This window comes from Lepidochelys kempii, chromosome 8 (assembly GCF_965140265.1).
Source record: "Lepidochelys kempii isolate rLepKem1 chromosome 8, rLepKem1.hap2, whole genome shotgun sequence".
In the NCBI taxonomy this organism is placed as follows: Eukaryota; Metazoa; Chordata; order Testudines; family Cheloniidae; genus Lepidochelys; species Lepidochelys kempii.
Window position 1 is genome coordinate 39,045,513 of NC_133263.1, and position 27,383 is coordinate 39,072,895.

Genomic DNA, 27,383 nt, shown 5'->3' on the forward strand with positions numbered 1-27,383 from the left:
TAACTTTTCTACAAACAAAGCTCTGAACAAAGGACTGAATGATCTATCCAAGCTGTGAATGTGTTCCCGAGGGACTTTCAAGCCCGCAAACTCACTAATACTCCTAGGGTTGCCAATCCTCGAGGATTGTCCTGGAGGCTACAGAAATTTAAAGATTATGTCATGTGATAAACCCCCAGGAATATGTCCATCCACAACTGGCAACCCTACATACTTCTAAGAACCTGATATACGGACTTTGAAGTCTCTATATGTATGTGAGTGCTTTATCATTTAACAACTCTCTTCTTGTCCTTTTTTCCTTATAATAAACCTTTAGTTGTAGACACTAAAGGATTGCTGGCAGTGTGGTATTTTGGGTAAGATCCAAACTAATATTGACCTGGTAACGTGACTGCCCCTTTGGGGTCAGAAGAACATTTTGTATATGTGAGCAGAGTTTTTTAAATAACTTCTCACTATACTGGACCTAGGTGCTGATTGGGAGCCAGAGAACTGGAATGCAATAAATGGGGCTACGTGATTTCTTTTTTAGTTTCTTGATAACCGGTGGGGGGGAAATCAGAAGCACGGTTTGTGACTGGTTGGTGAATTTAACTTCAGTGGTAAACATCAGTTTGGGGAGGATCTGTTCTCCCTTTTGCAGCCTGCGCTGACCTTGGCATTTTCAGTGAGGCCTGCCTCAGGCACCCTCTGGGCCACACTGCCTCTTGAAACAAGTTAACTGGACTTTAAGCAAGGACAGAAGCCATCTTTGGCATTCACCACTAGACATACACAAGAGGCCAGAGCTCTTGCAAGCTGATAAAGATGGGTCCTTCAACTAAAGCGTGGAGGGGTGGGGGGTTAAGTCAAGTCTCTGGAACTGAATATAGGTGATAAACATGCTTAGGTAAAGATCTTTCACCTAAGACAGGGGAAGCCAGCACTTTGTACTTTTGTAAAAAGTCCTGACTGAAGAAAAATCAGCCTTGGCTGGGAAGAAGAATGACTGGTGAGAAACCACCTTGAACCAAGCCTGTATCTTGCTAGATTAAGTTTTAGACTTTTAGATGCATGTTTTCACTTTTATTTGTCTTTAACGCAGGTGGTGTCGGAGAGAAGGCTTTGGATTCTTTGACCATGGGATGGTGTTCTAAGAAGGAGGAGTGCTAGGCAGAGACGGGCTCCACCTAATGAAGAGAGGGAAGAGCATCTTCACAAGCAGGCTGGCTAACTTAGTGAGGAGGGCTTTAAACTAGGTTCACCTGGGGAAGGAGACCAAAGCCCTGAGAAAGAGGGACGATCAGCGAGTTATCTCAAGTGCCTATACACAAATGCAAGAAGCCTGGGAAACAAGCAGGGAGAACTGGAAGGCCTGGCACAATCAAGGAATTATGATGTGATTGGAACAACAGAGACTTGGTGGTATAGCTCACATGACTGGAGTACTGTCACGGATGAATATAAACTGTTCAGGTAGGACAGGCAGGGCAGAAAAGGTGGGGGAACTGCATTGTATGTAAGAGAGTAGTATGACTGCTCAGAGCTCTGGTATGAAACTGCAGAAAAACCTGAGAGTCTCTGGATTAAGTTTAGAAGTGTGAGCAACAAGGGTGATGTTGTGGTGGGAGTCTGCTATAGACCACCTGACCAGGGGGATGAGGTGGACGAGGCTTTCTTCCGGCAACTAACGGAAATTACTAGATCGCAGGCCCTGGTTCTTATGGGAGACTTCAATCATCCTGATATCTGCTGGGAGAGCAATACAGCAGTGCACAGACAATCCAGGAAGTTTTTGGAAAGCATAGGGGACAATTTCCTGGTGCAAGTGCTGGAGGAACCCCTTAGCGGCAGTGCTCTTCTTGACCTGCCGCTCACAAACAGGGAAGAATTAGTAGGGGAAGCAAAAGTGGATGGGAACCTGGGAGGCAGTGACCATGAGATGGTCGAGTTCAGGATCCTGACAAAAGCAAGAAAGGAGAGCAGCAGAATATGGACCCTGGACTTCAGAAAAGCAGACTGACTCCCCCAGGGAACTGATGGGCAGGATCCCCTGGGAGAACAACATGAGGGGGAAAGGAGTCCAGGAAAGCTAGCTGTATTTTAAAGAATCCTTATTGAGGTTACAGGAACAAACCATCCCGATGTGTAGAAAGAATAGTAAATATGGCAGGCGACCAGCTTGGCTTAACAGTGAAATCCTTGCTGATCTTAAACACAAAAAAAGAAGCTTACAAGAAGTGGAAGATTGGACAAATGACAAGGGAGGAGTATAAAAATATTGCTCTGCCATGCAGGAGTGAAATCAGGAAGGCTAAATCACACTTGGAGTTGCAGCTAGCAAGAGATGTTAAGAGTAACAAGAAGGGTTTCTTCAGGTATGTTAGCAACAAGAAGAAAGTCAAGGAAAGCGTGGGCCCCTTACTGAATGGGGGAGGCAACCTAGTGACAGAGGATGTGGAAAAAGCTAATGTACTCAATGCTTTTTTTGCCTCTGTCTTCACGAACAAGGTAGGCTCCCAGACTACTACACTGGGCAGCACAGCATGGGGAGGAGGTGACAACCCTCTGTGGAGAAAGAAGTGGCACTCTCCGGCCGAAAAGGAAAAAAAAAAACGGAAAAAAGGATCGGGCCCACCCGAGGCAGGGGAGTCACCGGGTCAACACGGAGCCTGTGCCGGAGAAGTCCCGTCGGCCAGCCTGAAACGCCGCGGCAAGGGATCGGGCCCCTGGAAGTCTGAAAATTTTTTTTCACCGACCCCGAAAGGGGTGGCGAGGGGGGGGCCAACCCGACCACTCTCCGGCCAAAAAAGAAAAAAAAAAAAACGGAAAAAAGGATCGGGGCCACCCGAGGCAGGGGAGTCACCAGGTCAACCCGGAGCCTGCAGCGCGTGCTGGGGCCGGACGGACCCCGCTCCGCCCGGGTCCCCCTGCCCCGGGCTCGGGGCTTCCTTCCCGTCCTGACACCAGGTCAACCCGGAGCCTGCCCCCGCGGGCTGGGGCCGGGCGGACAACACTGCGCCAGGAAGTCATCTAGTCCAATCCCCTGCTCAAAGCAGGGCCAATCCCCAACTAAATCATCCCAACCAGGGCTTTGTCAAGCCTGACCTTAAAAACCTCTAAGGAAGGAGATTCCACCACCTCCCTAGGTAACACATTCCAGTGCTTCACCACCCTCCTCATGAAAAAGCTTTTCCTAATATCCAACCTAAACCTCCCCCACTGCAACTTGAGACCATTACTCCTTGTTCTGTCATCTGCTACCACTGCGAACAGTCCAGATTCATCCTCTTTGGAACCCCCTTTCAGATAGCTGAAAGCAGCTTCAAATCCCCCCTCATGCTTCTCTTCTGCGGACTAAACAATCCCAGTGCCCTCAGCCTCTCCTCATAAGTCATGTGTTCCAGTCCCCTAATCATTTTTGATGCCCTCCGCTGGAGGCTTTCCAGTTTTTCCACATCCTTCTTGTAGTGTGGGGCCCAAAACTGGCCACAGTACTCCTGATGAGGCCTCACCAATGTCGAATAGAGGGGAACGATCACATCCCTCAATCTGCTGGCAATGCCCCTACTTATACAGCCCAAAATGCCATTAGACTTCTTGGCATCAAGGGCAGAGAATGCAACCATGGAGGTCCTGGACTTTAATCTCTTACTTAGCAGCCTAAATTGGGTTACCAGGACCTCTCTCCTACTTTTCCCTATGTCACTGTCACCTGACCACCAGCTCCTCCCCAGCACTGGCATATAAACTGTCTAGATGTCTCAAGAAATCCGCAACCTTCGCACCAGGCAGGCAATTCACCATGTGGTTCTCCCAGTCATTACAAACCCAACTATCTATATTTGTAATGATTGAATCACCCATTGCTATGAGCTGTCTCTTCCTAATAGTTGGGGTTCCCTCTCCCAGAGGGGTATCCTCAATGTGAGAGGCTACCACATCATCATCTGAAAGGAGGGTCCCAACTGTGGGATTGTTTCCCTCTGCTCCAGTTTGCGGTTCTCCTTCCCCATCATCCTCAACAGCACAGAGGTTGTCAGACTGGGGGTGCAACCACTCTACTGTGTCCTGGAAAGTCTCATCTGCGTACACCTCTGTCTCCCTTAGCTCCTTCAGTTCACACACTCTGGTCTCAAGAGCTGGTACTTGGTCTCTGAGGACGATGGGCTGCTTGCATCAAGTGCACACATATGCCACCTGCCCAGAAGGCAGGTAATCATACATCCTGCATTCGGTGCAATAAGCTGGATAGCCCCACCCTGCTGCTAAACTTCTGCTGCATTATTTTTACTCCTGCCGCTTCTTTTTTTTTTTTTTTTTTTTTTTAACAAGGAGTGGAATTTTCTGTAATATTTTAGGAAGACTATATGTGCCTCACTTTCCCTCTGTACTTTGCATTGCTATGCTGTGGGGCAAAAGGGTAAATTAAGTTTGCTCTTGGAGCAGTGCAGGACACATGAGGTGTGTATGCCAACTAGCTGTCTGGGTGGAATGAATGGGTCATTAAAGAACTAGTTAAAACCAAACCAAATCAGAGAGACAATGGAAGAATGGAAGTGCCAAATCTGAACACTTAACAGATACAAGCTTTGTCAGGAGGGGAATATGAACACAGCTTGGCTCTGCCTGAACAAAGGACTGAGAGCTGACAGGAAGGGGAGAAGAGTCGGCTTTTTGGAGCAGCTCTGCTGCTCTCACCTGGGATGGACAGAAAGAAAGAGATTGACTGGAATGGAGTCCATAGCAGCTTGGCTAGCTGATTGCTCTGGGTTGGCGCGATGGACTACGTCTTAACATTTATTTCTCTATGCTAACCTAAGAACTTCCAGTGCTGTGTCCCAGTTGACTAATAAAACCTACTCTGTTTTGAAAAGGCTGCCAAGTGTCCCTGCAAATACTTGCTGAGGTGAATTGGTCCCTGAAAAGTGTACAAGTCTCTGACTAGGAGACTCTCTCAACTGGACTCGCTGAGCAGAGCTCACTATGTAAAGCAGGAGTGCTAGAGCCCAGAGGTTGAATCTTGGGGATGTTAGGGCCATGTGGCCGACTCTGAAGGAAGAGTGAAACCCCTTGGGGGTATGCTACACAGAAGAGGTTTGTCCTAGGGACTGTTCAAAAGCTGGGAAGAAGCTCACATCCTGTGGATCCATGATAATTCCCCACTTTCCCGCCCCGCACATGCCAGCCTGAATGTTTCCTCTGCCCAGTTGAAAGACAGAAATCTCCAGAGTGCTGTAGGCTGTTTAGCGAGATGGCAATGCTCTCCAAGGTACTATAGTCCATACCCCCAGTCCAGATCCCAGCTTGACCATTACCTCATTGTTCTTCTTGGAGACTTCGCTTTCCAGACTCTGATTTTCTAGGGTAATTTGTTGTTTCTCCTTGTCCAGGAACTGCTTCTCTGCATCTAAATCCAGGAGTTTCTGTTCAAAGTCACTTTCCATCTTCTTCATTTCAACCTGAAGCTCATGCCGTGCAGTGAGTTCTGAGTCCAGCTGAGGGACAATGTGCATTATGGGTTAGGAGATGATGTGCATAAGACAATTACTTCCCCTTGCTTTCCCTTCAGTCTTCTCAAAGTCCAGAACCACCCCCAACACACAGACATTCCTCACATTACAAGAGGATAGGATTTATTCTATTGCACAATCCAAAAGGCCAAGGAGAACAGGGAAGAAGTCACTGGCCCTGAGTCTCCAAGTGAAGGAGTCCATATTTACACTGAAATGCACACAAATAACTCTTCACATAGAGAAAATGCATTACAAATTCTTGGCACTGTCTGAAGGCAGCTGTTTTCATGGCCGTGACAAGAGGTGAACCTTTTAATTACATCCAGTCACAGCTTCAGTTGACAGTCATCTGCAGGTCCTGATTGAGAGTGAGAAGTGTGTGGGCGCACATACCCAGCAGCACAGCCCTGAACACTGTCTCCCCTCAATGTGAAAACTACATCCTTTTTTAAAATTAAAAAGTAAACATGTGGCTCTTCCCCAAAGATAAAGGTCAAATGCAGAGCTGAGTGGCTATTAACCACAGTTCTGCTGCATGAACTAATGGAAGGCACTATCTGATGGCACCTGCAGCCCAGTCTCTAATCACAGTGCTCAGAGGCCTATACCACACACCATTCACCTCCCATCCCCAGCCAAACACCTTTTTCTCCAGCTCCACTGCTTTGGCCTCACTTTTCTCCACCTTCGTTTGATCAATCAAGTTATCTAAAAAAGGGGAAAAGGGAAAACAAAATTAGGCACACAATAGTGTCCAAAATTATTCCTTCTCCCCTTCCTCCACAAGGCACATAACCCTTACATGCCCTGCTAGAGACAGTCCTCCGACCCCCAATACCACTTTCCCCAGTGCAATACTTAGTCCTGGATGGAGCTTACCACTCACACCCTTGCAACACGATCTGTACAGTACCCTTTGCTGAAAACAGACCTTTCTTTTTACTCAGTCAGGCACATAAAACAAAAACCAGTTATTTACCTGTCCTGTAACTGTTGTTCTTCAAGATGTGGGTGCAGACATGTATTCCACTCAAGTGTGTGTGCACCCAAATAGTTTTCTTTAACAGTACCTAACAGGGTGGCACTTGCATCCTCTGGCCCTCGGAGCCTCTCCCATGGCTATTTAAAGGTGGTCCCACCATGACCTCCCTCAATTCCTTTGCACCAGACTCTCAGATGGAGAGACTGACACAGAAGGGTCGGAGGGTGGGAATACATGTCTGTACCGATACCTCAAACAACAGTTACAGTACAGGCAGTAACTATTTTTTCCCCCTCTTCGAGTGGTTGCAGACATGTATTCCATTCAGGTGATTCTTAAGCAGTAAACAATGGAGATGGGGCTCAGTGTCCACTTAAATAACAACTGCAGAACAGCCCTTCCAAAGTCTAAGTCAATCTAGACCAGGGTTCTCAAACTCATGGCACATGAACCTCCCCAATGTGGCCCGCAGGGCTCCAGCAGTTTTGGGGCTGGATGAAGCCCTAAGCTTCTAAGAGGATGAAGAATCTCCCTGAATCTTAGAGTGACTACAGTCAGTTTTATGAGACTTCTCTCTTGGGAGAGGAGAGGAAGAACAACAGTCTGTTCTTCTCCTTGGAGAAAAGTTAAAGCCTCATGGTGGCACCGAAGGCCTCTGAGGGGCCAGACGATCAGATCCTCCCAGGCACAACAAGAACTGAGTATTGGAATCACTACTAAGGATAGCTATCCCACATGAGGGACAGTATTTGAAACCTGGTGAAGGCATTGCACCAGGCAACAACAAACTACTAAAATACTCAATTAACTAATCTAACACTAAGGTGGTACTACTACTACTCCTCAGAGTTTCTCTTGGCTTTTTTGTATATAGTTAGTACTGCTAACTATAAACTAACTACTGTGACAAAGTTCCTCCTCTGCCTTGGTGGGTCCTGCGCTTATTGGCGGATTTGCTCACCTCAGAGGTTCAAGGCAGCCCCCAGTTTGGCCACTTTCGTGGCTCAAATCTGCCGTTCACTCAGTTAGCCTCATCACTGGCCAGCATGGGGAAAAGGAAGAACAACAATCCCCACAGTCTCTGCTGATCCACCTAGTGGATCGGGAAACAGGCCAGAGACCTTCCCCTCTGGTAGAACCCACAGTCTAGGTCAATTCCTCTGGTATCAAGTCGGGAGTTGGGGGAATGGGGGGAACCCGGGCCCACCCTCTACTCCGGGTTCCAGCCCAGGGCCCTGTGGATTGCAGCTGTCTACAGTGGCTCCTGTAACAGCTGTGTGACAGCTACAACTCCCTGGGCTACTTCCCCATGGCCTCTTCCCAACACCTTCTTTATTCTCACCACAGGACCTTCCTCCTGATGTCTGATAACGCTTGTACTTCTCCGTCTTCCAGCAGTACGCCTTCTCATTCTCAGCTTCTTGCGCCTCTTGCTCCCAGCTCCTCGAACGCACACCACAAACTGAAGTGAGCTCCTTTTTAAACCCAGCTGCCCTGATTAGCCTGCCTGTCTTAATTGATTCTAGCGCTTCTTGATTGGCTGCAGGTGTTCTAGTCAGCCTGTCTGCCTTAATTGTTTCCAGAAAGTTCCTGATTGTTCTGGAACTGCCCCTGTTACCTTATCCAGGGAAAAGGGACCTACTTAACCTGGGGCTAATATATCTGACTTCTCATTGAAACCCACTACCTGGATGAGCAGGTGAAGTCCATCAAAGAACTGGGTGAGCATATGACCAACCTGCGCAAGATGGGAGCACCCAAATATGGGATGGCAGAGTACCTCTTTTACAAGCACACCCTGGGGGACAGTGAGAACTAAAGCCTCAGCATAGGCCACCCATGGGTTTCAGTAGGTCTCCTAGCTTTCTGCCCAGCAGTGCATGTATCTACTGTTAGATAATGTCATTCTGTACCAAAAAATCACACCTTTGTTTTTTTGTGTTTGTAACACCTTACATCCAATAAAGTGACTTGTTTAAAAAAAAAAAAAAAAAATCACTCTCCTGTAGCCATCTGGCCTGATCCTGTCATACTACATACATACAAAAAAACCAGACAGAAACTCTGAATAGTAGTAGTAGTACCACCACCTTAGTGTCAGATTAGTTTAGTTGGGTATTTTAATAGTTTGTTGTTGCCTGGTGCAATGTCTTCACGAGGTTTCAAACACTGTCCTTCGTGTGGCAAAAGAGTGAGGTAAATACCACCCAGAATACTCCAATTCAAGCCGTGGGCAGTGAGAAAGAACTGAGTGGGGTCAAGGCAGCACAATAGTTAAATATCCATGAGAGGGTCTATGGGGGCCAGATGATGCGAGCGCCACCCTGATGTGAACTGCTAAGCAATGTTATCTTGCTTTGATGCACTGGGCACCCACTCCTGAGTGGAATACATGTCTGCAACCACGCAAAGAACAGTTTTTTCTGGAAGTTCTCCTTCCTCACAGAAAGCATAATGTACCCCTTACAGTCTTCCCTCACTGAGTGAGGCAACAAGTGACAGCACTATGGACTCAGTACTAGTTTCCAGGAGACATACCATTGGCTCTACTTCCACTTACAATGCCCTCTGCTGGCCACAGCATGAAGTGCTCATGGTGGCCTAGGGAGAAAGCTGTATGTGATCTGTTTTCTAATCTAGTCTGATGGCAAGATACCCAGCCGAGCACAGTACAGGGCAGGGGGTGTGTGGTGAAAGGCAAGCCCCAAATGAAGATGTATGGAATGGCCCACATACAGACTCCCAGTGCAGAAAGCAACAGAAAAGGCACCTCAGAAAAAGGGCTCCAGCTGAGCGTATTAGTTGTGATTGCAGAGCCCATTCTCAAGGAGGAAGAACCAGAGACACAAACAGAGAGGCAGGAAGTTCTGTTGGTCAGAAGCTCAAAGTGCAGTTGAGGGACTAAATAATGAGGTTGTTCTGGAACCACATCAGACTGGGTTCGTTTTGATTGTGATATGAACAGCTTCAGGACTTACCTATTAGCCCCTCAATGTCAATGTTGAGGCGCTTGCATTTGAAGTCTGGATCAGCACCATTCTTATGCAGAACTATCTGGGAAATGCATTCATCAATTAGCTTATAGTACTGAGCCCTATGGAAAGAGAAGAAAAGGAAACAGTGTTAACATGGCTCTATAAAGTCATACACCTGAAAACCATGGGTACCATGCACTCAGGGGCCCCACAGAGAAGTTTACAAAGGCTCTGTAACAAATGTAATGTCTGAAGATCAAAACTTGGTCTCTTCAGCAAGTTAGGTCTCCAGGTAAAACATCTTGGTATGCCACGTGGCCTCTGTTACAAGCTGCTGCCAAAGAAGAATCAAGAGCTACATACCCACCACACCATCACATTATATACCAAGAACATTGTGGGCTATGCTCCAAACTGTTTATTTCTTTACTCCTGTCTGCCTTGTCATTCTCACAAACCTTGGCAATTAGCCTCTCCATCACTCCATAGAAACTCTATGAACTAGTCTCATGTCCTTCTACTCTCTATCCTCCATTATGAGCCTATCTTCTTCGATCAGAGCTCCATCCTTCTTGTGGCAAGCTACCACCACCTGCTGGCAGCAGACTACTTTAATTCCAAACCAACAGGAGCTGTTCCCCAACAGTGAGTTTGGGAAACAAATTCTAGACAGATTATTAATGTATACAATGCTGGTTAGTGAGACAATTAGTTTGGTTGTTTCGATTTGCTCCTAACAAACTTCCTTCCAACCTAAACTTTTTTTTTTAAATTGTGTATCTATAATGAATTACCTTCAAGTTAGGCGTGATAGCCGCATTAATATCACATCACATTCAGAAAGGGGATCCGATGTCTCTTTACTTGCAACATACTACATAGATATCCCAAAACATAGGCACACTCAAGGTTAAAAATAATTAATGAAAACAGATTATTTAAGGAGGTGGACTCCACAGTTCTGTTGGCTGGGAAGGTGGAGTCATTTATTGGAAAATATGAATATCTACAGCTAGAGAAGTTTACTCAATATCAAATCCTTCAGTATAAATACACATAGCAAAGGCTATGTTGTAGAGCAGTGGTTTTCAAACTTTTTTTTCTGGAGACCCAGTTGAAGAAAAGTGTTGATGCCTGTGACCCAACGGAGCTGGGGATGAGGGGTTTGGGGTGTGGGAGGGGCTCAAAGCTAGGGTGGAGGGTTGGGGTGTGGGGATGAGGGTTGCGGGTTTGGGGGGGCTCAGGGCTGGGGCAGAGGTGTGGGAGGGGGTCCGGGCTCTGGGCTGGGGGTGCAGGTGGGGCCAAGAATGAGGGGTTTGGGGTGCAAGAGGGGGCTCTGGGTTGGGGGGGCTCAGGGCTGGACCAGGGGATTGAGGCGTGGGGTTGGGGCACAGGCTTACCTCGGGTGGCTCCCGATCAGCAGTGCAGTGGGGTCCTAAGGCAGGCTTCCTGCCTGTCCTGGCACCTCGGACTGCGCTGTACCCCGGAAATGGCCAGCAGCAGGTCTGGCTCCTAGGTGGAGGTGTGCAAGCAGCTCCGCGCGGTTCTTGCCTACAGGCTCCCCCCCAGCTCCCACTGGCGAGTGCGGAGCTGGTGCTTGGGGTGGGGGTAGCACGCGGAGCCCCGTGGCCCCCCTGCCTAGGAGCCAGACCTGCTGCTGGTCACTTTCAGGGCGCAGCGCAGTGTCAGAACAGATAGGAATTAGCCTGCCTTAGCCGGGCAGCATGGCCAACAGGACTTTTAAGGGCTCCTCACCAGAGCTGCTGTGACCCAGTACCTGGATTGCGACCCGCAGTTTGAAAACCACAGTGGTAGAGGATATACACAGATACAGCGCAACACTGCTGGGGCCTCATTTAAATGTATTTGGTGGTATTATACCAGAATAGAAGTCTTCTGGTAAGGGATTTTCTAACAGATACCAAAAGCCATAGAACACAGTCAACTTTAACTTGTCTGTCACCCTCCAGTCATTTTCTCCTAACAACAAATCAGAACCTTCGGACAGGTTAATTTAGAGTATGCTTGCGTCTTTATGGCATAATCTTTTCATTCCCACCTCTAAGTACCAGACTGAATACAACCTAGAGCATTTTCGAAACAGCAAAAAAAAAAAAAGAAATCAAGCTGTTCTTGAAGCTGCATTAGCTGATATCAAATTGTCACAGGGCACAAGATTAGCTCTAAGGGTTAAAGTTGCTGCTTATTAATTTCATCAGGTGACCTCTGGTTTTTGCATTGTGGGAAAGGGTACATAACACTTCTCCACTCACTTTTTCTATACCATTCATGATTTTTTTCTATCATATCCCTCCTTAATCATCTCTATTCTAAGATGAACAGCTCTAATCTTTTTAGTCTTTCTCCATATGGACAATGTTCCATACCCTTGATCATCCCTGTTGCCCTCCTCCGAACCTTTTCCAGTTCCACTATATCCTTTTTTTGAAATGGAGTGACCAGGACTAGACACAGCATTCAAGGTGTGGGTATACCGTGAATTTATATAGTGGCATTATCATATTTTCTGTCTTATTTGCTATCCCATTCCTAACAGTCCCTAACATTGTTAGCCTTTTTGAATTCTGCTGTGCATTGAGCTGAAGTTTTCAGAGAACTATCCATGATGATTCCAAGATCTTTTTCTTGAGTGGCAACAGCTAATTTAGAAAAAATTAGGAGTCCTTGTGGCATCTTAGAGACTAACAAATTTATCTGGGCATAAGCTTTCGTGGGTTAGAACCCACTTCATCAGATGCATGGAGTGAAAATACAGAAGCAGGTATAAATACATGAAAGGATGGGGATTGCTTTACCAAGTGTGAGGTCAGTCTAACAAGATAAATCAATTAATAACAGGATACCAATTCAGCAGGATACCAAGGGAGGAATTTTTCCTGCTGAATTGGTATCCTGTTGTTAATTTATTATTCTCATTAGACTGACCTCACACTTGGTAAAGCAACCCCTATGCTTTCATGTATTTATACCTGCTCTTGTATTTTGTCTCCATGCATCTGATGAAGTGGGTTCTAACCCACGAAAGCTTATGCCCAAATAAATGTGTTAGTCTCTAAGGTACCACAACGACTCCTCGTTATGTTTGCTGATACAGACTAACACGGCTACCACTCTGAAAGCTAATTTAGAACTCATCATTATATATGTGTAGCTGGGATTATTTTTTCCAATAAAGTGCCTGTTTCTCCCACACACTGCCAGCATCTCTTCCAGCAGGCCTAGCACAAAGCTCCCCTCCTTACCTGGCTTCATAATCATTGCGGATCAGCAGAAGGTGCTGCAGGATAGAGAGGAAGAATGGCTCTGCTTTGGAATCCTTTACTGTGTTGAGGAGAATCTGGAAGACTTCACTGAAATCAGTGAAGAAAGGGTTAAGGAAACAGAAGGGTCTCTGGGGAGACATCCAGGTGCTCTACTTACTCTTTTGCTCTGTAGAGGAAGGCATTAGCCCTTCAAAGTACTATCCTCAAAACTTTATCAATGCATATTCCTCTCATACAGAAAGGGGAAGAGGACACACTGCAGGAGACTAGCCAAAAATGGGACTCTAATTCCTTCTCCCTGAGCCTTTCTAAAGCCCAACCAGTATTTGCTAGGTGACACTCTCGTCCCTGATTGGAGTGGTGGTAGAAAAGGGGAAGCTGTTGGTAGCTCATTCATTCCATGATCACAAGACGGCAAATGTCTAGTTTCTCTGTACCCCTCCCTTATGCACCCCCAAACAGTATCCCCAGTCTCCACTTTGGGGATGAGGGCAAAGTCACATGTCTCCCCCACTCCAAGTAACACCTTTACCATTATGCAATGACCCTTTGGCTCCTTCTGCTTCAAGAGTCCCTTTTTCTCCCTCAGATCAGCCAACCTAACTTCCCTGGAAACTAAACAAATCTAAGTTTTAAAAAAAAAGAGGGGATTGATGGGAAGAATAAAAATTAGAAATCCATTTCTTTTTCCCATCATTCATGGGGTGAGACATATGAACAGGACAACTTATTCAACTTATTCAGTTTGGTTTGTATAACATTTTCTAGGAGAAAAACAACACAAAGGTGTATGCAACATCACAGGCACAGAGAACTGTACAACTTATGAACTGTACAACATATTGTATAAGTAGGGGCATAGCGAGCAGATCGAGGGACGTGATCGTTCCCCTCTATTCGACATTGGTGAGGCCTCATCTGGAGTACTGTGTCCAGTTTTGGGCCCCACACTTCAAGAAGGATGTGGATAAATTGGAGAGAGTCCAGCGAAGGGCAACAAAAATGATTAGGGGACTGGAACACATGAGTTATGAGGAGAGGCTGAGGGAGCTGGGATTGTTTAGCCTGCAGAAGAGAAGAATGAGGGGGGATTTGATAGCTGCTTTCAACTACCTGAAAGGGGGTTCCAAAGAGGATGGCTCTAGACTGTTCTCAATGGTAGCAGATGACAGAACGAGGAGTAATGGTCTCAAGTTGCAGTGGGGGAGGTTTAGATTGGATATTAGGAAAAACTTTTTCACTAAGAGGGTGGTGAAACACTGGAATGCGTTACCTAGGGAGGTGGTAGAATCTCCTTCCTTAGAGGTTTTTAAGGTCAGGCTTGACAAAGCCCTGGCTGGGATGATTTAACTGGGAATTGGTCCTGCTTTGAGCAGGGGGTTGGACTAGATGACCTTCTGGGGTCCCTTCCAACCCTGATATTCTATGATTCTATGATTCTATGATATGAACAGGACAACTTATTCAACTTATTCAGTTTGGTTTGTATAACATTTTCTAGGAGAAAAACAACACAAAGGTGTATGCAACATCACAGGCACAAAGAACTGTACAAAATTATGCAGCCCACTCACACCCCCATGTGCAAGGAGGGAGCCCTTAGTCTCTGGGCCACAAGGCATGCTCACTAGAGGGGAAAGTGAGAGCCCACAAACATAACAAATAAATTTGTTAATCTCTAAGGTGCCACAAGTACTCCTTTTCTTTTTGCAGATACAGACTAACACGGCTGTTACACATATATAGAGACACACAAACTCCTATTTCGGGCAGCCCCCAAGGTGGAGGAGCACAAACTATCCTATTGCATGTGGCCAGGAATCTGCTGATTAAAATTTTTAGTGCCTCTGTGTGTTAACAAAAATATTTCCATTGATAACAGAAATTTACAGTTAGGCAAATAAGAAAAATGCTGCTTGAAAACTTAATTAGAGTTTGATATTTACTTTGTACATTTTGACATTCGATGTTGACATTTTGTGTTTTAATGGTTATGAAGCTTTATCTTTTTGAATCTCAAAACCTATCACCTGACCTTCACATAATTTCCCATAACTGTGAAAATTTAAATAGATAAAAATTAAAAAATGCTGAAAAATAAACCAATATTATCCATCAAAACTATAAAAAAATAAAAATCAAGTTCTGCCACGCCTGCCTATTTATTGCATACAAAACAGGGACAGACAAACTACAGTGTCCATAAAAAGTCAAGTCTGAACAGAAATCCAAAACTAAAGTTTCTGGAAGTGTCAGACAAGCTGCATCCTCCCAAATGACCAGGGTCTGGTCTTCTTCTTTTTGCTAATAAACTGCCAAATCCCTAACAGAGGATTGGCATACCTGCCTGTACTTCACTCACTCATGTCTTCAGACTTTGTCTGATGGATCAGAGGCATCCTACAATGTATTGGGCAGCTCTGACCCAAACAAGCCCTGGAACCCATATGACCTAATGACAGCAAGCTGTGCTCGGCCCAGACATTACTTGACCAGAGGAAAGACCATCAACCTCAGTCCCTCTCCCTACATGGAGGTAGGGATGGTACAAAGACTGGCGGTAAGAAACTTCCTGGGGATACTCCTGCCCCAAACGCAACCCCTGCCGAATAAGCAACAGAAGGATATTCCATTTCAATGCGAATGTCCTCAAGGCGGCTCCTGAGGTCTTCAGAATCCTCCTCACCATGTTCTTCAAATACACTCAGCTGTACCTTCAGTTCCTCATTCTCCAGTTTCCGCAGCTCCTGCCAAGAGCATGAGTACATCATAGAGAGGCCATCAGAAGCTATACAGACTCTGGTGGGATCACTTGAGAGCATACAGTTTTTCAGATGGGAGCTAAACAAGGGCTATGTTAGAGCACAAAGGAATGTAATGAGGGGCCAACATACATTAATGTGCAAACAAGTCTGCTGGAAGCCCCAGGAGAGCCCAGGCCAGCATGGAGCCACAGGTAAGAGGCCCACCAGTGATGATATCAATTCACAGTCACAAGAAGATAGGATCATCATACGCTCCAGGAGAGTGCACAGTCACATGGACAGGGCCAGTATACATAAACGGCAAAGGGAGTGTGATCACCATCCAACTGACCCTGGGAGGCTTGGTAACTAAGAGAGAGGAAGCACTGAGCAAGAACAGGGCTGCAATACAGCCCACGTCATTCCTGCAGCAAGGGTTTGAACATAGAACAGCCATACTGGGTCAGACCAATGGTCAATTTAGCCCAGTACCTTGTCTTCTGACCGTGGCCAATACCAGGTGCTTCAGAGGAATGAACAGAACAGGCAATCAATTGTCCCTATTGTCCATTCCCAGCTTCTGACAGTCAGAGGCTAGGGACACCCAGAGCATGGGGGTGCATCCCTAACGATCTTGCCTAATAGCCATTGATGGACCTCTCCTCCAGGAACTTATCTAATTCTTTTTTGAATCTCATTATAATTTTGGCCTTCACATCCCCTGGCAATGAATTCCAGAGGTTGACTGTGCACTGTGTGAAATACTTCTTTTTGTTTGCTTTAAACCTGCTGCCTATTAATTTCAGTGCGTGACCCCGGGTTCTTGTGTTATGTGAGGGAGTAAATAACATTTTCTTATTCACTTTCCCCACACCATTCATAATTTTATAGACCTCTGTCATATCCCCCCTTAGTCATCTATTTTCCAAGCTGAACAGTCCGTGTCTTTTTAATCTTTCTTCATGTGGAAGCTGTTCTAATACCCCTAATAATTTTTGTGGCCCTTCTTTGTACTTTTTCCAATTCCAATATATCTTTTCTGAGATGGGAACACCAGAACTGCATGCAATATTCAAGGCGTGGGCGTACCATGAATTTACATCCTGGCATTATGATTTTACTGTCTTCTTATCTATCCTTTTCATAATGGCTCCTAACATTCTGTTAGCTTTTGTGACTGCCGCTGCACAATGAGCAGATGTTTTCAGAGAACTATCCACAGTGACTCCAATATCTCTTTCTTGACCGGTAACCAGTAATTTAGATCCCATCATTTTGTATGTATGATTGGGATTACGTTTTCCAATGTGTACTAATTTGCATGAATTTCACATGCCCAGTCATCTAGTTTTGTGAGATTCCTTTGTAACTCTCTGCAGTCTGCTGTGGACTTAACTATCTTGAGTAATTTTGTATCATCTACAAACTTTGCCACCTCACTGTTTAACCCTTTTCCCAGATCATTTCTGAATATGTTGAACAGCACTAGCCCCAGTACAGATATCTCTGGTAGACACTGCTTTTGTTGTTTCTTGTCTTTTAACGAGTTACTGATCCATGAAGGGACATTCCCCCTTATCCAGGGGTTCTCAGACTTTTGTACTGGTGACACCTTTCACACAGCAAGCCTCTGAGTGCAACCCCCCTTATACATTAAAAACCACTTTTTTATATATTTAACATCATTACAAATGCTGGAGATGAAGCGGGGCTTGGGGTGGAGGCTGACAGCTCTTGACCCCCCACATGTAATAACCTCGCAACCCCCTGAGGGGTCCCAACCCCCAGTTTGAGAACCCCTGCTCTTATCCCATTACTGCTTACTTTGCATAGTAGCCTTTAGTGAGGGACCTTGCAAGAGGCTTCCTGAAAATCCAAGTACACTATATCTACTTGGTCACCCTTGTCCACAATTGTTGACCCCCTCAAAGAATTCTAATAGATTGGTAAGGCATTATTTCATTTTACAAAAGCTGTGTTGACCCTTCCCCAACAAATAGTGTTTATCTAGGTGTCTGATAATTCTGTTTTTTACTCCAGTTCAACCAATTTGCCTGGTAATTAAGTTAGGCTTGTTATTGCCAGGATCGCCTCTGGAGCCTTTTTAAAAATTGGCATCACATTAGCTTTCCTCCAGTCATCTAGTACAGAGGCTGATTTAAGTGACAAATTAAATAGCACACTTAGGAGTTCTGCAATTTCATATTTGAGCTCCTTCAGAACTCTTGGGTCAATACCATCTAGTACTGGTGACTTATTACTGTTTAATTTATCAATTTGTTCCAAAACATCCTCTACTGATAACTCAATATGGAACAGTTCCTCACCTAAAAAGAATGGCTCAGGTATGGAAATCTCCCTCACATCCTCTACGGTGAAGAATAATAAAAAGAATTCATTTAGCTTCTCCGCAATGGCCTTATCTTCCTTGAGTGCTCCTTTAGCACCTTGATTGCCCAGTGATTGTTTGGCAGTTCGTTTTGCTATTACTTTTTGAATTTTGCTAGTAGCTCTTCAAATTCTTTTTTAGTCTGCCTAATTATACTTTTTATACTTGACTTGCCAGAGCGTATGCTTCTTTCTACTTTCCTCAGTAGTATTTAACTTGCAATTTTTAAAGGATGCCTTTTTGCCTCTAGCCACTTTCTTTTATTGGGAAGAGCAATATTACTTTGTCACTACCAGAGCCTTTTAACAGTATTAGGTACTTTCAATATGAATACAACTGCTGAGATGGTGGCTGTTGCTTCTCTCATCGAGCATGATGGTGCCCCATAGGAGGAGATGATTGCTTCTTACCGTAAGGATGTGCTGCAACCCAGAACGCATCAGCTCACTTCGAATGTGAACTCGGAAGTCGAGCTCATCAGCAGGGATGATAAGGGCATTGATCAGCTGCATACAGGCTACCTAAAATAGGGAGACAGACAGTTTCTGTATCAGAGTGAGCCAGGTCTCTATCCCCTCATCCAAGACTTCTAGTCAGGCGCTCAGAATGCCCAGAACACTGTACCCATCAACCAGGGAAGTGCTACAAATAGGGAGATATCAAAAAGATGGTATCTTACACCCTCCCTCCTGTATCCTCACTACAGAGAGCAGTCAAACTGCTAGAGTAGACCAATCCTCTCTTGCTCCTCCCCTAGAACAGACAACAGTGCCCACATATACTGAGGGTTGAGGTACCTTCAGTACCACAGAGGTTCCGCCCTTCAGGCCATCCAACAAGGGACCGAATCGCTCCACCTCGTCCACTTCTGCTCGCTCTGTCAGTGCCTCCAGAACCCGCTCATGCCTGAAACAGTAGAAAGAGGGAATCAGCAGCAGTCTCAATTGGGGGTGGGGCGGAAAGGGAAGAGGTATGCATGCGTGTCATCATTGTAAAACCAAGAGACAAGGAGAGAAGTGGGGACTCCAGAGAGGCAAATGAGAGCAACCTCAAGAGAGATGAGTGGTTGAATGAATCCCATAGACACGTACATGTCCTCGGGCTGAGGCAGGATACAGAGAGCTGACAGCAGTTTCACAGCATCTATCATCATGGAAGGGACTTTGGGGTCAACAGCTCTCACCAACAGCAAGATCCCCTCCTCTGTTTCCAGCATTGTCTTGATTCCAAACTGAAGGGGAAAGAAAGGATGAGTTAGTATATTTGACTCAGCTAGCCCACTAAGGAGCATACTGCGAACTGTTTATGCCTCAAACCTGAGACTGCTTTAAGGCTAAAGGGAAGCAACTTCGCCACAAACAGTGCAGGTGGCAAGACGCTTGTCCAATGTCTGTCCACACATCCCTTCTATTATTTCAGAGGGGAGACCAAGGAAGGACAAGGGGGTAGGAGTTGGGGTGTCCTAAAGGGTCAAAGCCAGCAAGAAGAAAGGTACTTAGTGGGATCCTGACAGGTGTGCATGGATGTGCACAATGAAAGGAGAGTCCCTGTGAGAACAGTATCAGAAAGAAAGGAGTCAAAGAAGCTAGAAAGGAGAGATAGAGATCTCACAGCATATGTGAGTGAGAAAGGAAGGGTGAAGAGAACCAAAGGGACAGGGGAGTTTAACAGAATTAGTACTAGGTGTCCCAGAATGCCTGCAAATGAGAAGGGAAAGTAGGACAGCCTGGGGCATGAGTGAGAAAGACAGAGAAGGGGAGGCTGGACAGAGGGCAGAGATGTAGAGTACAAACAAACAGCAAAGGAGACAGGGATATTGGTGTCCTCAGAGTGCCCACAGGTGTGCAGAGGTATAGCAGAGAGGAGGACACAGATTGAAGATAGCACAGTACCAAAGTGTCCCCAAATGTCTGAAAGAGAGTATGGCAGGATTGAGAGAAAGTATACAGTGGGCCCAGAAGAAGTAGGAGTAGTACAGGACGGAGGTGGGGGGGAGGGGAGGGAGGCAGAAGTGCACAGGCTGAGGAAGGGGGTGAGAAGCGTGAGTGAAATGTAAGCAAGGGTTTACTGAAGAGTCAGGAGCCTTCATCCCCACCTCCCCTACCACTTTTGGGGATGGCCCCATGCCACCAGAGCAGAGAGCACATGAGGAAGAGGAGGTGGCAATATACGGATGTATCTAGGGAAAGGACAGGGATCTCACCTTGTTGTTCATGAAAGCCTTCAGGCATCGGATGATCTCATGTTTGCTCCGAGTGTCATAGGAGCTGTGAGGAAGGAAAGCCAGCTGATGAATAGTCACATGGAGCATGATAAACGGCATCATGCTTCCCCCAATTAAAGGACAGTAGGCCCACAACTCTCAGGTGGGGCCAGGAGAGGTCTTAGGTGTCCAGTGCTGCACTAAGACTCCAACCCCACACACACACCTGAATTCAAAAGAAACACAGGGAAAAGGCTGCTACATCTCCTGCGGGAAAACCTCCACGCTCATCCCACCATAACCCACCAACACACACACTCCCTACCCAACTTTAGCCTCTGCCCTTTAGCCCCCCCATGAGTCACCGCCACGTACTCATCCCTGTTCATCTCACCCCACTAAAGACCTCTTCTGGCAAACCCTAGCCACAAACCACTGCCCCATAACTGAACTGTACTGGAGCAATGCCCCCTCCTCCCCACACCCACACACTTCTGACCATACAGTGAAACCTCCCTGCCCCAAGACTTTCTTCTTGTTGCCCCCCACCACCACCTTCAATTAGCCAAACAACATGTATATGCAGTAATAATCCTGTAGCCTCCTCACAAGCCCTTTAGGATTATGAAAGCTTGTAAACGTAACAGGACAGGATCTTACTTGACTCTAGCTATAGAGAGCTATGCATAATAAGTTACCACTTATATAGCTCTTCAGCCACAGACCCCAAAGCACTTCATAAAGATGGGTAAAAGTACCACCATCCCCATTTAATAGATGGGAAAACAGACAGAGGGGGGGTGTTACAGAGCCAGGAAAAGAATCCAGGTTTCCTGCTTCCCAGACTCCTGCCCTAACCATGAAACTTTGATGGATTTGGAGGTGCCCTGTGATAATTTATGAATATTGTATGTTAGCTTGGTGATTGGGGTATTTTCTGTATGACTTTACAGATTTTCTTGACCTGCTGCTCACAAACCGGGTAGAATTAGTGGGGGAAGCAAAAGTGGATGGGAATCTGGGAGGCAGTGACCATGAGTTGGTTGAGTTCAGGATCCTGACGCAGGGAAGAAAGGTAAGCAGCAGGATACGGACCCTGGACTTCAGGAAAGCAGACTTCGACTCCCTCAGGGAACGGATGGCCAGGATCCCCTGGGGGACTAACTTGAAGGGGAAAGGAGTCCAGGAGAGCTGGCTGTACTTCAAGGAATCCCTGTTGAGGTTACAGGGACAAACCATCCCGATGAGTCGAAAGAATAGTAAATATGGCAGGCGACCAACTTGGCTTAATGGTGAAATCCTAGCGGATCTTAAACATAAAAAAGAAGCTTACAAGAAGTGGAAGGTTGGACATATGACCAGGGAAGAGTATAAAAATATTGCTCGGGCATGTAGGAATGTTATCAGGAGGGCCAAATCGCACCTGGAGCTGCAGCTAGCCAGAGATGTCAAGAGTAACAAGAAGGGTTTCTTCAGGTATGTTGGCAACAAGAAGAAAGCCAAGGAATGTGTGGGCCCCTTACTGAATGAGGGAGGCAACCTAGTGACAGAGGATGTGGAAAAAGCTAATGTACTCAATGCTTTTTTTGCCTCTGTTTTCACTAACAAGGTCAGCTCCCAGACTGCTGCGCTGGGCATCACAAAATGCAGAAGAGATGGCCAGCCCTCTGTGGAGATAGAGGCGGTTAGGGACTATTTAGAAAAGCTGGACGTGCACAAGTCCATGGGGCCGGACGAGTTGCATCCGAGAGTGCTGAAGGAATTGGCGGCTGTGATTGCAGAGCCACTGGCCATTATCTTTGAAAACTCGTGGCGAACCGGGGAAGTCCCGGATGACTGGAAAAAGGCTAATGTAGCGCCAATCTTTAAAAAAGGGAAGAAGGAAGATCCTGGGAACTACAGGCCAGTCAGCCTCACCTCAGTCCCTGGAAAAATCATGGAGCAGGTCCTCAAAGAATCAATCCTGAAGCACTTGCATGAGAGGAAAGTGATCAGGAACAGCCAGCATGGATTCACCAAGGGAAGGTCATGCCTGACTAATCTAATCGCCTTTTATGATGAGATTACTGGTTCTGTGGATGAAGGGAAAGCAGTGGATGTATTGTTTCTTGACTTTAGCAAAGCTTTTGACACGGTCTCCCATAGTATTCTTGTCAGCAAGTTAAGGAAGTATGGGCTGGATGAATGCACTATAAGGTGGGTAGAAAGCTGGCTAAATTGTCGGGCTCAACGGGTAGTGATCAATGGCTCCATGTCTAGTTGGCAGCCGGTATCAAGTGGAGTGCCCCAGGGGTCGGTCCTGGGGCCGGTTTTATTCAATATCTTCATAAATGATCTGGAGGATGGTGTGGATTGCACTCTCAGCAAATTTGCGGATGATACTAAACTGGGAGGAGTGGTAGATACGCTGGAGGGGAGGGATAGGATACAGAAGGACCTAGACAAATTGGAGGATTGGGCCAAAAGGAATCTGATGAGGTTCAATAAGGATAAGTGCAGGGTCCTGCACTTAGGACGGAAGAACCCAATGCACAGCTACAGACTAGGGACCGAATGGCTAGGCAGCAGTTCTGCAGAAAAGGACCTAGGGGTGACAGTGGACGAGAAGCTGGATATGAGTCAGCAGTGTGCCCTTGTTGCCAAGAAGGCCAATGGCATTTTGGGATGTATAAGTAGGGGCATAGCGAGCAGATCGAGGGACGTGATCGTTCCCCTCTATTCGACATTGGACCCCTCATCTGGAGTACTGTGTCCAGTTTTGGGCCCCACACTTCAAGAAGGATGTGGATAAATTGGAGAGAGTCCAGCGAAGGGCAACAAAAATGATTAGGGGACTGGAACACATGAGTTATGAGGAGAGGCTGAGGGAGCTGGGATTGTTTAGCCTGCAGAAGAGAAGAATGAGGGGGGATTTGATAGCTGCTTTCAACTACCTGAAAGGGGGTTCCAAAGAGGATGGCTCTAGACTGTTCTCAATGGTAGCAGATGACAGAACGAGGAGTAATGGTCTCAAGTTGCAGTGGGGGAGGTTTAGATTGGATATTAGGAAAAACTTTTTCACTAAGAGGGTGGTGAAACACTGGAATGCGTTACCTAGGGAGGTGGTAGAATCTCCTTCCTTAGAGGTTTTTAAGGTCAGGCTTGACAAAGCCCTGGCTGGGATGATTTAACTGGGAATTGGTCCTGCTTTGAGCAGGGGGTTGGACTAGATGACCTTCTGGGGTCCCTTCCAACCCTGATATTCTATGATTCTATGATTTAATTCAACAGGAGTGTGTCTGTAAAAACAGGCAGAAAGGAGAAAGAATAGCTGAAGATAGCCACCACTCAGCACACACACTTGACAGTTGTTAGTGGACAATGCCAGAAACGTTAGCTTTGATGATTGGCTGGCAATGGAGGAACAACCGACAAAACTGGTTGTGACGAGGATGGGAAAAGACCTATGAACACAGAAGAACAAAAGCACTTCTCTCTGTAATGCTTTGTTCCTACTACTAAAATGAACACTCCCCTTGGCTTTAAGAAGGCTGCCTGCTCACTGGACACCACTGGCCATAGACTTGCAGAGGGAAGAACAGCAAGTGCTCAGACTCGGTCTGACCTCAGGATACACAGGATGCTGCTCCCCAGGGCCTGGTCTAAGAGCGGGAAGATTGTGGAAAAAGCTCAAAGTTTGATGGCTGAGGGGGCACACTCAGAGAGACCAGCTAGGGGACAGATGTGCAGCTAACCCTGGAACCATAACAGACACACTTAGTACACTTTATAAATAGCTTCCATTCAGTTTGTCCCTCACCTGGGTGCCTCGTCCTTCTCATCATGGAGCCTTTTTAATATGTCCAGCAGGCAGTTGAGGCCCTCAGCCCCAAAATTCTGTACCCAGCTGTAAGAAACACAACAGAGTCATATTAGCAGCACATAGAAGGACGGAAAGTCACAAAACCCTCAACCACCCCCTGCCCTCTCTCTTCTCTATTCAATCACAATGCACCATCCGCAGCCACGATAAGCAAGCACCTAACCCCCTTGCTTATAGCTTCAGCTCCCTGCCTGATCTCCTTTGCTCCAGCCAGCCCTTTACCTGACAGGATTGTTGTTGAGTGACACTCGCAGAGACTCCAAACAACCGAGCAATTGGGCATCCCTGAGATTTGATTTCAGCTCCTGGATATAAATCATGGCCGACTTAGAGCTCTCCTTCTGACTCATGCCCTACACAGGGAAGAAAGAACAGGCTATTAGGTAAACTAACTGTGGCTGCAGTACCAGGGCATAGAAATGGGTTTTCAAAATGGTATTTTTATGTTGTGTGAGTGGGCACACACATACATGCGCCCTCCATTTCAAAGAGCTTCAGAGTGAAGCTAGCCTAGCTGAAGCATTAACCGTTAAATTAGCTGTAAAGTTTAGTCATCCTCAAAACTTGAAACTACCTAATTTAGTTTAGTGTTCAAAGTAAATATAAGTTATATTTAATTGGCTTTCTCAATATACACTCACGAACACAGACACACAACTGAATTAGAATGTTGGAGTTATTTAAAAAAAAAAAAAGTTTGAAGGTCAGAGGTATTTCATAGTTACATTTCTGATCCCTTACCCTGACCCTCCATCCATCAAGCTTACAGGCAATCAGTACAAGTCATATCAGTAGGCTGTAACTATAGTGGGGGAGGTGGCAATCAGTAGTTGGTGAGTGAGGCAGATTTGGCTCTCCAGCTCCTATAGGAATGGTGCCCAAGTCAGTTCTGTTTGTGGACTATATACAGATGGATAGAAGGGGAGATGTTGGTGTTTGGCACAGTTGTTGAAGACACTGGGCATGGCCACTAGGTAGCTCAAGGGGATGGAAGACCACGAGTGTTGATGAAGCTCCCTTGCACTAGGCCCAAGTGTCCTTGGCCCCCCTGCCTGGAGGCACTTGCAGCAGTTATGCTGAGGATCTGCAACAATATGTTGCAGAGTCAGACTGCCTGAAACTAAACAAGGCCAAACAGGGCAGATATGGAAGAACAATATTGAATAAAGCAGCTTTATGTATGGTTTAACAGATGGTACAAAGATCAAGGGAACTAGCTGGTAACCGGATTGGCTGGCTATATGGATACTTAGGGCAGCTTGCTATTGGATAAGTATGCTGAAGAAAGGACGTATAAAAGCCTGTGTAATTTCCAGCTCTGTGTGCAGGATTTGAGATTCTATTCTCCCTGTACCTTGTTTGCAGCTGCAAATAAACTTTTCTGCTTCTCCACCCCATTGTGATTATTGGGTGACGCGTACCGGGCAACGAACCTTGCTGTTGTTCGCCTCTGGCACTGGGTGCCGGCAACACTGCTGATGGATAGGTGAAGCGGAAGAGGACCTGTGTTTGGGCCAGTGGCCCTTTGTACATCAGTGCATTCACATGCTTTTCACTGGAGTATTTCAGAACACAAGTAGGGCCTACCAAATTCATGCTCCATTTTGGTCAATTACACTCATAGGACTTTAAAAATTGTAAATGTTATGATTTCAGGTATTTAAATTAAAATTTTACTCTGTTGTAATTGTAGGGCTCCTGACCAGTGTTCCCTCTAATTTTTCCCACGAATGTGTGGAACGATTTTTATTATGCATACCAATATGGAGGTGATGTGTGACACATCACCTCCATATTTGTGGACGTAACAAAATTCATATGGCAGGGGTGGGGCTGCGGGCTCTGGGGTGGGGCTGGGGATAAGGGGCTCGAGCAGAAGGTTGGGGTATGGACTCCAGCTGTGGGTGCAGGCTCTGGAGTGGGGCTGGGGATGAGGCAGAAGGTTGGAGTGCAGGGGGGTTAGGGCTCTGCCTGGGGGTGAGGGCTCTGGGGTGGGGCCAGGGATGAGGTATTTGGGGTGCAGGCTGCCCTGGGGCTAGAGCGGGAGAGGCGCCTCTCCCCACCACAGAAGCTCCAGGGCGGGGCTGGGAGAGGGGAGTCTTGGGGGCCCAGCACTAAGGTCTTTGAGATTAGGATTCAATTCCTTGGATCACAAAGGCAGTCATACACTGGTATGAGGTGCCCTCTGTCTGCCTTGTGGAAAAGGTGGGCTGCTGCAGTTTGAATGAATGGGAACTTGTATACGCCCTTTAGTGCCATCGTTAAGAAAAAAGTGTTGCTGTAATTAAGCCTGGAGGCCATTCATACATTCTAAGGCCAAAAGTTGCCATCATTCACCCTTGTGAATAAACCGATTATTGTGCCAGGGATCACATCTGACCAAAAACTGATACTAAACTGGGAGGAGTGGTAGATACGCTGGAGGGGAGGGATAGGATACAGAAGGACCTAGACAAATTGGAGGATTGGGCCAAAAGGAATCTGATGAGGTTCAATAAGGATAAGTGCAGGGTCCTGCACTTAGGACGGAAGAACCCAATGCACAGCTACAGACTAGGGACCGAATGGCTAGGCAGCAGTTCTGCGGAAAAGGACCTAGGGGTGACAGTGGACGAGAAGCTGGATATGAGTCAGCAGTGTGCCCTTGTTGCCAAGAAGGCCAATGGCATTTTGGGATGTATAAGTAGGGGCATAGCGAGCAGATCGAGGGACGTGATCGTTCTCCTCTATTCGACATTGGTGAGGCCTCATCTGGAGTACTGTGTCCAGTTTTGGGCCCGACACTACAAGAAGGATGTGGATAAATTGGAGAGAGTCCAGCGAAGGGCAACAAAAATGATTAGGGGTCTGGAACACATGACTTATGAGGAGAGGCTGAGGGAGCTGGGATTGTTTAGCCTGCAGAAGAGAAGAATGAGGGGGGATTTGATAGCTGCTTTCAACTCCCTGAAAGGGGGTTCCAGAGAGGATGGTTCTAGACTATTCTCAGTGGTAGAAGAAGACATCTTACGAAGAGAGGGAAGAGCATCTTTGCCAGCAGGCTGGCTAACCTAGTGAGGAGGGCTTTAAACTAGGTTCACCGGGGGAAGGAGACCAAAGCCCTGAGGTAAGTGGGAAAGCGGGATACCGGGAGGAAGCACAGGCAGGAATGTCTGTGAGGGGAGGGCTCCTGCCTCATACTGGGAATGAGGGGCGATCAACAGGTTATCTCAAGTGCTTATATACAAATGCACAAAGCCTTGGAAACAAGCAGGGAGAACTGGAGGTCCTGGTGATATCAAGGAACTATGACGTGATCGGAATAACAGAGACTTGGTGGGATAACTCGCATGACTGGAGTACTGTCATGGATGGTTATAAACTGTTCAGGAAGGACAGGCAGGGCAGAAAAGGTGGGGGAGTAGCACTGTATGTAAGGGAGCAGTATGACTGCTCAGAGCTCCGGT

At 46.5% G+C, this 27,383-nt stretch overlaps 1 protein-coding gene across 3 annotated transcripts in view; it reads right to left on the minus strand.

The window, feature by feature from the left end:
* DIAPH1 (diaphanous related formin 1) overlaps nucleotides 1-27,383 on the minus strand; it is a 163,969-nt gene that overhangs the window by 75,508 nt on the left and 61,078 nt on the right. For all 3 annotated transcript variants that reach the window (XM_073356163.1, XM_073356162.1, XM_073356164.1), the window contains 11 exons: nucleotides 24,160-24,290; nucleotides 23,875-23,961; nucleotides 20,076-20,139; nucleotides 18,964-19,103; nucleotides 18,670-18,778; nucleotides 18,283-18,393; nucleotides 15,368-15,486; nucleotides 12,719-12,835; nucleotides 9,459-9,574; nucleotides 6,142-6,206; nucleotides 5,301-5,480 (listed from right to left, as the gene is read on the minus strand). In XM_073356163.1, the coding sequence (XP_073212264.1) occupies nucleotides 5,301-5,480; nucleotides 6,142-6,206; nucleotides 9,459-9,574; nucleotides 12,719-12,835; nucleotides 15,368-15,486; nucleotides 18,283-18,393; nucleotides 18,670-18,778; nucleotides 18,964-19,103; nucleotides 20,076-20,139; nucleotides 23,875-23,961; nucleotides 24,160-24,290 (1,239 nt within the window). The remainder of the gene's footprint in view (nucleotides 1-5,300; nucleotides 5,481-6,141; nucleotides 6,207-9,458; nucleotides 9,575-12,718; nucleotides 12,836-15,367; nucleotides 15,487-18,282; nucleotides 18,394-18,669; nucleotides 18,779-18,963; nucleotides 19,104-20,075; nucleotides 20,140-23,874; nucleotides 23,962-24,159; nucleotides 24,291-27,383) is intronic.